Source organism: Agelaius phoeniceus, chromosome 26 (assembly GCF_051311805.1).
Source record: "Agelaius phoeniceus isolate bAgePho1 chromosome 26, bAgePho1.hap1, whole genome shotgun sequence".
Taxonomy (NCBI): Eukaryota; Metazoa; Chordata; class Aves; order Passeriformes; family Icteridae; genus Agelaius; species Agelaius phoeniceus.
The window spans coordinates 6,288,879-6,298,390 of record NC_135290.1 but is presented as its reverse complement, the minus strand read 5'-3'; the positions used below and the strand labels follow the sequence as shown (position 1 = coordinate 6,298,390).

Genomic DNA, 9,512 nt, shown 5'->3' with positions numbered 1-9,512 from the left:
AATACCAAGCTGTGGAATACAAGTTTTTGTGGGTGCCAAGAGCTGCAGCCACATCCTGGAGATGCTGGAGGCTACAGATGCACAGAGCTGTACAAGAGCCACAGCCTCATGCTGGGAGATGGATAACAGCACTTGTCCCAGACCTGGCAGCTGTCCACAAGAGGTAGCAGTTTTTGTAAAAATGAGGTAGAATACAGACTCTTCCTCAGGACCTTGGGACTTTCCTTGGCTTTAAAAGAACTTTTGGTGCCTCTTTGCTTCTCCACACCGCCCCACCAATCTTGAGGATCCTGCTGTTCTCCTCTGTGGGGATCACTGTCCACCTGGGATCCAACTCCCTTCCTAGGGCTTGTTAATGAAGATTTGGCAAAGGGCACTAGGAGAAGCCCATCAACCCTCATACAGTATCAAATAGGGCTGTACCTTGGCTGAGACATCACTACAAACCCCAAACCTGTTTTTGGGCATCTCTAGTCTTGCCCTGCTTCAGATCCTGGAGCCATATCTCACTGCAGACCCCATTAGCCAGTTTTAGGGCATCCAAATTCCTTACTTTCCTGCCTGGACAAGCTGCCTATATGGCCTTTCCCATCATGTGGGGCTTTCTGCCCACACAGCTGCCTGTCCCCATGTGCTGCGCTGTGTCATCCTGTTACTGTGTCTGAGTGTTTCATGGAAAGGAGGATTAGTCTTAACTGTCTAGTGAGGACTATGGCATCCTGTTTGGCTCTGCACACCCCCAGACCCAACCTGCCATCCATGTCCCAGGCCCTCTTCACCAGGGACTCATCCTGTCCAGCTCCCGGCTACCCAAACTGGCAAGTGCTGCTGTCAAAGGACATGTTGCTCTGTGTGTCCTGGAATCCCCTGCCCAGTGTGGGCTGTGATACTTTCAGCATGGTGCAAAAATGCTAAAGAAAAAGGAAAAAGTCGCAAAATGAAGTATTTGACCTGCCTTCACCTTCCTGGGCCGGTCTTGTCTGAGGACAAGGATGGAATGAACTCAGTCAAAGATGTTTAGGTGGAATTTCCTTGCAAACTGCAAGAAGGTGCTGTTTGTCCTAAAAACATTGCTGGGATTGAATGTCCCATCCCTGGAAGTGTTCAAGGACAGTTTGGACAGGTCTAGCAGAAGATGTCCTTGCCCATGACAGGGTGTTAGAATGACTTAAGGTTCTTTCCAACCAAAACCATTCCAAGATTCCACAATGTTACCTCCAGGCACTGCATAATAGGCAGTGGGATGCTCCAGATTTTGGGGTTCCTGGTGGGATGAAGGCAGAAGCCAGCAAGGGAGTGTTTGGGAGCCCTGGCTGACCCATCACCACAGGCTGTGACCCAGGAGCAATGGGTGCCGCCCAAATCCATGCTGGGGTGTGCTGGGAGAGGAGATGTTGGAGCTGGAGCCACCAGAGGGAGCAGAAACTCCTTCAGTCTGAGAGCATGCAGGGAGAGGATCCCCAGTGCCAGGCTGGGGCACTGGGGATGCTCTGATTTCCCGTGGGATTGTCCCAGGTTAAACACTAGCAGATGCTCCTTGGATCAGGGTTTTCCCCCCCCTTCCTGCATAACTTCTGCTGCAACTGCCCTAGCAGAGCGGGCAGCAACCCAGAGAGAAATGCCAAATTCAGAACAAGGAAGAAAATGCAACAAGTAAACCCTGAACTGAACAGGTCTGAGCCCCTAAAGTCACAGCTGCCCAAAAGGAAGATCACTTGACACTGTCCCTGCCAAGCTGCCCGCCACCCTCAGCCACCCACACATTCCTGACTTGAGCTACAACTCATCAATCCTCATTTTTGTTTTATTAAATCCCCTTAAAGGCTGGGCAAAGGAAACAAGCCAGCATGTACATGGATAAACCAGGGCAAAGTCCTCACACGGTACTTTGAGGGTGACCTGCTACTCTGGGCCATCCAGACAGATTTCCAGGCAAATGCCAATGGACAAAGCCAGGAAGCTTGGACATGGCACTCCTGTGGGCACAGGCCTGGGATGAGCAGGAGCAGGAGTAAGCCTGACAAGCTTGGCACCCTGACTCGTGGTGTCACTTTGGAAGCTTATGCAGACACAGAGAGGGGAGTGATGGTGAAACTTCCCCTGGTGCCTTGGTGGGACTAAGGGGCCTGTGATGCTCTGGCCCTGGATGCTGCAGTGACGCTGCTGTGGGACCCAAAGCTGGGGATGGAGCAGAGATCAGGGTGCAGTGCCTCCCTTTGGAGGAGCTAAAGTGAGAAGGGGAGGAAAGGGAGACCACGTGCCCGGAGGAAGAAGCCCCCAGCCAGACGAACAGGATGCAGAGAGGGGCTGTATCCAGCTCTTCTCTGGAGGCACAGGACAGGCATCACCAAGCAGAGCTGGGGGTGGACTGGCTGGGTAGGACCACACTGCTCGGAGAAGGAGTGGGTGGCACAGAGCAGCAAGAGGAGATCGGTGACAGCAGTGCTGACCTGAGGCTTACATGAGCCTTCAGGGGAACAGGGACCTGCCAGCAGTCCGGATGAACATTCACCATGCAGGATGCTTTTGGGAGCAGGTGGGAGGGCTGGAGGGAGGGATGAGCTAGGTACCACCCTGCAGGACCTTAGGGGTGGGTCAGGCCCCACCTGGGGGTGGCACAGGGGTGGGGGTGGCAGGGCAGAGATGGGGTGTGCAGCATGGGAAAGGGGTGGGCAGCAGGGTGAACATGGAGGGGGAGGAAGGCGGGCCTGGGGGAGGCTGGAAGGGGGTGGAGTTGCTGTTTTTTCTTTGAGCACGGTGAAGACTTTAGCTTGTAACTTGCATTTGTGGAGCTCCCAGCCGGCAGACACCAGCTCTCCTTGCAGCGGGAGAAACCCCGGGATCTGGCAGCACTGCTTCACTGTTTGGGGGCAGGTTGGGAGGGCAGGGGGCATGGGGTGGTCCCCGGCTGCCATCCTCTCCCCCAGATCCCTTTCTCCTTTTCTTTGTCTCTCCTTCTGCTTGTCTGGGGGCTCGTGCTAATGCTCTACCAGGAGAGATCTGGGATCCAGACATCTGTCGGCTGCACGGACCGGCTTCCCACCTGCTCACAGCCTTGAGGAAGTTCCCTCTCCATCCTGGGCACTGAGAGAGGAAAGACAGGAGATTGCTTGGAGCTGCCGAGCTCTGGCTCGTGAAGGGTGGACAGGGAGATAACAAGCTTCCCTTTTACCTTTCCTGAAGATTTGGAGTCACACATAGACCATGAATGGATCCTTTTTCAACCAGACTCTCCTGGAGCAGGCAGCTGATCCCAATAGGACTCAGGGCTTGGGGATGCTCCTGGCCTGCTGCAATGGGACCAGCACGGTGCTGGCAACTGATGGTGGCTCCTTGGTCCTGGCACCCGATGAGAGGAGCCTTTTCATCACAAGGGTGGTGCAGATTGCTGTCCTCTGTGTCCTCTCCTTGACTGTGATGTTTGGCATCTTCTTTTTGGGCTGCAACCTGCTTATCAAGTCGGAGAGCATGATTAACTTTCTGGTGAAAGACCGAAGACCTTCCAAGGACGTGGGCGCTGCAATCATGGGACTTTACTGAAGCCACCGGGCTCTTGTAGGCAAGTGAACTGTATGGACCTGGTGTTGAGATGCACATTCCCATGTGTTTGGGGCAACTGGGCGGAGTGAGAAGTGGGGGAGGGGTCTTTTAGTCTGTCTGTGTCCATGGGAAAGCAAACCTGTTTTTCCCAGTCAACAAAATGTGGTGGCAGATGAGAAAACCACCCCAGAGCTGTGTGAAGCACAATAAATGACCGGCATTGTGTTGCACACAGAAATGGCTTAAGTTTTGCATGAAACTTGCAGAAACAGTCATAGTGTGGCGATCTGGACTCCTTACTGCTGTTACCTTGGATACCACTACCTGGGATTTAGGGCTAAAAAAAAAGGCAAATAAGCCTTTACAAAAAGAAAACAAAAGAACAAACTAATGGGAGAGCAAAATACAGGGCACAGACCTCATCTTTGAGAGGGGCAGGGGAAGGGAAGTGTGGGTCATAAAACAAAGTCTGCATGCTAAAAAATGTCAGTCTGTTGTGTTTTGGACCTTGATCATGCATCTTCTGGTAGTTTTGTAACAGGGAAAGCATGTTGTTCCTTATTTTCCTGACCTATCTTGTTAAATAAACTGGTACTTTCTTCTTTTGCTCTGTGGTGGAGGAAGAAAAAAACACGGATAAATATAAACCCCTTTCCACCCTTAAAACAAAAGCATGCTTGTTTTTGTACACACCAGCCTCTTTTTCCAAGTGCTACGTTGTTATAGTCTTTGAGGTTTTGTAATTTTTGAAAAGTGGTGAACATTCAGGAAAAAACCAATCTGTTTCAAAAGAATTTTGTGCTGTCTTTATTACTTCTCTGTGTGTGTGTAGTTCAGGAATTTCAATCCTAGTTCCAGGTATAATCATCTCACCTTGAAGTGAAGTGTAATTAGAGGTATTTCTTTAAAGCAGAAACAACTATCATTTTTTGCAAGCAAGTATCACTTTCCACTAGCAAATGAATTAATCAAGAACTGTGTATTCCAGGCTCATGTTGAATACCTGCACAGTGCTGAAACAGAGACTCATAAAAATGCTCTGAGTGCCTCTTGCAAAGCAAGATTTCAGCCTTTGAGTTAAAACCTCTAGCTGATGACCTGTCAAAGTTGAATTATGTGAGAGGAGGAAGACTCCTGACCTTTGTTCTGTGATGGAATTACAGCTCTGGCTGTGGGTGTGAGGTAGAAATAATTTGTGTTTTGTTACACCAACAATATTCCTGCTGGGTTCACTTCTGTAGTGGGAAAGCAATCCTGGATACTGGAGGAGCTGATGAGCTGAGCCACTTGGATGTAAATCTGGAGGAACAGATCTCTGCCTTTCCCAGAGGGAAAAACATGATTAGAGAATGTTTTTAAATTAATCATTATTTGCTGAGTACCTTCTCAAGGTTCCCACATGATGCAGAGCAGGACCAGTGTAGTGCTGTCTCTGATCGCTGCCACTGACCTGTTGTGTGTGTCAGCCTTAGGAGCACAGTGACAACGTAGCAGCAGGGGCAGAATTTGTGATTCAAAACTTTGAAATGTCCTCTTGGTGCCAGTGGAACAGCTGAATAGGCAGCTCTGGTTTTTACGAGCAATTGCAGGTCTGCAGACCTGAGCCACCTTCTCAGTGGAGAGGGTCTGCTCTCCTACTGCCACACGTAAAGTGGCCTCACACAGCAGCCTGGAAGGGGATTTTAGTCCGTGCTGCTGTGAGGGGTGTTGTGGCCATTGATCTCCTGGAACAGACTGCTTGGAGTAATGCCCTGGATGCAAACTGGCACAAGGTGCCCAGAGCAGCTGGGGCTGCCCCTGGATCCCTGGCAGTGTCCAAGGCCAGGTGGGACACTGGGGCTTGGAGCAGCCTGGGATAGTGGAAGGGGTCCCTGCCCACAGCAGGGGTTGGAACTGGATGAGCTTTTAAGATCCTTCCCAACCCAAACCATTCTGGGATTCCATGATTCCATGGTCTCTTTGCTAGAGTGCAGACTACTCCCATTGCGGGAGCACAGCCTGGTCAGACATGAGGGTAAGACATGAAAAACCCAAAGCATGCAATGACCCAGCTCTGCAAATACTTGGGCTGTACTTGTGTTTGTAACCTAAAGGTGTATCTGCATCTCCAGGCTGCTGTGCTGTCACAGGATAACCCAGATGCACTCACTCAACTCCCATCCCATCCTGCTTTCAGCTGGCATTTGGTCCCTCTTGCCAATCCATCCACCAGCTGGAGGTCCTCAGAGGAAGCAGCTGGTGGAACCACCCACCTTTGCCATATTACAGCACGTCCTCATATGCTTCTGCCTTCCTTGTGCAGGGTTGAGACGCTTAAAACACTTGCACACATCCTTATCCAATTCGATTCCCAGTAAAAGCCTGATTAGCCCACCGAGGAGGAATTATTTGTGGAAAAGAAGGCTGGCATCATGAAGGAACCCCTTGGATCAGAGGTTATGGGTCTAAAGACCATCTTGAGGTGAAGTCATGGTTGCTTAAGGGAAGGCACCACACTGAGGGTACCACAATGCTCCCCAGATCTCAGAGGAAGAGCTGTGATCTCAGATTCTGAAAACCCAGCTGTCCTGCCCCAAGACATGAGTTCTGCAGCTGGAGGATGAGGTTGCTACTGAAGGGCTACCCTAACAGCTCCTTCTGCTGCCCCTCCCCACAAGCTGTAGTTTTTCATCCAACACCTCCTCATTTAGCATAAGCTCACAAGTGCCTACCAGCTCCCAAGAAAATTCAAACAGTTTTTTTGTAACTGTTATTTATGACTATATTTTAAATTTTTTTTTGGCAATTGTTACTTGTAGCACAATAACTTCCAGAGTGCCACTGGGGTGCCAGGACCTGTTCAAGCATGACTGAGAGATGCTGTTGGAGGGACAGGGAGAGAAGGGATGTGCTTAGATGGATCATCACATCAGTGGCAGACTGAGGACCAGCCATCAAGTTTCATCTAAGATCTCCTCCTAGCAGTGGAACACAAGCCCATGGGACTGGTTACACTGGTCTGAGTCACTGATCCATCTAGTCTGCATCCCTTCTCTGAAAACAGGAGGCAGTACATGGTCTCTGGGGGTCCTTCCCAACCTTAATGATTCTTTGACTCTATGACTCTGTGGTCAGTCAAGTTTTCCTGCCCACCAAGAGCAACCTGCTCTGGATCTTCACCATCCTCCTCCAGGCACAGCTGCCTGTCTCTGGGCTGGTCCCCACTTGCTGTGATTCTGTTCCAGCTGGATTTTTTTCTTTCTAGACAGGCAGCAGGGAGACAGCAGAGAAAGGAGAGTGATAGCATTTTCCCCTACTGAACTGCCTGCAAAGGGAAATCCTCTGATTATGGAATCACTGGCTGTACAATTGCAGAAATAGAGGTGGCTTGACCCACCTGGAAAACAATGGTCATATAGATGTCCCTGTGGTGGGGAAAACACCAAAGTCCCAGATGACACCCACCTCTTTCCCCTGCCTTGGCAGTCTGGACTGAGGGAATGGAAGAGTTAAACACGATGAGACAGACAGACAGATTGTGGGGGGAAGAAGGATCCCAACCTGAGCTTGGCATCAGATGCACCAGAGCACCTGCACCAAACATACACAGTATTTAATAATTCCTGAGAATCACCATGGTAATAAAGCACAGAGTCAGGTTGTTATGGTAACAGTTTGGGTGTTTTTTAGGCAGGGAGGCATTACTCAGGTTGTAATCTCAATCCAGACTGAACACATTTCTGAGAGCTCAGAAAATAAAAAAGAAGTAAAATGAAATCAAATTAGATAAGTAGCAGTTTCCTGCCTCTTTTCTGGCAGTCCTGGATTTGTTCTGTAGATAGATGGAGGGAACCAGACCCATTCTAGACACGTTTTCCTGCAAAGCCTGAGCAATAGCTGGAGTGGATCTCTGAAGGTTTAAACTGGATGCTAGAGGGGTTGAGGGGCTGAACCCCTCTCATGGTCTGGGATGATGGCCTACCACCACCTTGGCTCCTTGCCACACCTCCGGCCCAGGTCCAGGTGTGTCCCCAGCTGGCTAAAGGGAAGGACACTCTTGTCTTTGCAGGTGTGACACACAAGGGAGCAGTGATGAACAATCCCTGGTCCTAGCTGGGCCCACAGCAGGGTGCTGTGGTCCTAGGTAACAGCTTGCCCACATCCCAAGTGATGGATGTCCCAGAGCTGGTCTCCAAGACAAGACAAGCATTTGGGGGCTGGAAAGGGGTAACAGACCACTTTTATAAATCCTCATGACAGATCTAAGAAGAGAACACATGTTTCCTAGGCCCTGACAAGGTCTCCAGGCTGCTATGCTCCCCAAACGGGCGTCTATTAAGCAAGATGGAAATTTCCTGTGTCTCCCTTCTGCCCTCCCAGCTGTGGGCAAAAAGGCACTCCCACCTTCCCTCCCAAGCCAAAAAGTGGCTCCAGCCACCAGCAAATGTATGAGGTCTGTCCAGCTGATGCTTATATATGGAGTTTTAATTCAGTCCTGGTTAAAGCAGCAGCTTTGTGACCCTGTTTTCTCTGGAGGAAGCTGAGGCAGTCCATGTTGGGTTCACTTGGCAGAGACATGGCTTGAAATCTGCAGTGCCTTTACTCAGGAACATCACTCCATAAATCCACTACCCTCAGCATGGGTCTCTTGTATCGATTGTGCAAGAGCCATTAGCCTCCAGATGAAGCCTCTGTAGTCCTTTAGCTCTGCCAGAGAGGGACAAGTTGATGCCATCAGAGTCAGGGACTCAAGGGAGACTGAGGCCAAACAATGACAGAGTAGAGAGCCAGCTTTGCCTTGTTGGAGACTTTGCCTGACACTTTCTCTGTTTGAAAGGGAAATGTTTCCCTCTTTCTGTGTCTTCCAGCTGCTTTGCTGCTGAGGCTGCTGAAGACGTTTTGGTGTGGAATTCCTCAGACTCCCTGCCCCGCCCTGGCCCCATCCTTGAGCCTGACTGGAGCTGCCAGCTTGGCACTGGGCTTGCTCTCTACTCAGGTTTGCAGAGCACCTGGTACCCACCAAAAATCTGGGGCAAAGAAAGCTGCTTACTTCCAAATAAACGTGATTTTGCCAAACCAGAGAAATTCTGGGATGGTGTGAGCATTTAAAGCCATCCTTGGAATAAAATGGATCTTACAGCTCCATCTGTGCCAGAGAGATGGAGAACACCAGGAACATTTCTGGGCATGGGAACTTGACTGATGATACTGTTAATGTGTGAGAATGGTTCTGGTGTGGTTCAGACCTATGCCAACAACCTGAGCTGAACAGTCCCTGGCCAGTGGCAAAATGACAGAGGACTCAGGGACATTGCTCTGGGCTTTGCTGTCTGTGCACAGGGAATGTCTCATTAGATTTTGCAAGTGTAGATGCCTTTAAAGCAGTTATTTGGCTTCCTGAATCCAACTTAGTGTTCTTAAGTATGAATGAGGGATTGAAAACCTCATTTAATTTTAGTCCAGATAATATGTCTTTGTAAAACAGTGAACATGGGGAAGAACTAAACCTCAACAGCCTTGAAAACTGCCTGATCCAGCTTTCTGTTGGAAACACCTTTGGCTTCACACTAGTTCTGCCATTAAGATGACTTAGCCAAGCATTTCCCCATCAATCTGGCAAAATTTGTGCTCCTCTGATTTTGGAGATAGACATTTTCTCAGACTTGTTTGTTCCACGAGCACAGGGTTATGGAAATTTGAGTTAAGAGAAAATCAGAACATTGCCAGCAAAGAGTATGGTTTCAGGCATATCCCTGAAACTGTCACTGTCAGTGTGCTGGGAAGTGGTGGAGGCACTGGCAACACTCAGAGACATAGACATGTATCTGAAGTGACTGTCTCCAATCTGAAAGATGCTGCTCATTTACATGTATTTCAGGTTGTACGTGAAACACAAGTCTTGCTTCAGAGAGGCCTTTGCTGCTCTCTTCCCTGCCAGAAGCTCATTGGTGGGGATGACATTTTCATAGCAATAATTTAAGGCAGGTTAATCA

General features: G+C 49.6%; 1 protein-coding gene across 1 annotated transcript; it reads left to right on the top strand.

Annotated features, from left to right (window-relative positions):
• The first annotated feature begins 2,309 nt into the window (after positions 1-2,309).
• Positions 2,310-4,334, top strand: RPRML (reprimo like). Its single transcript, XM_054649806.2, has 2 exons — positions 2,310-2,536; positions 2,994-4,334. The coding sequence occupies exon 2, from the start codon at positions 3,205-3,207 to the stop codon at positions 3,538-3,540; it is 336 nt and encodes a 111-aa protein (XP_054505781.1). The 5' UTR covers positions 2,310-2,536; positions 2,994-3,204; the 3' UTR covers positions 3,541-4,334.
• The last annotated feature ends 5,178 nt before the right edge of the window (positions 4,335-9,512 follow it).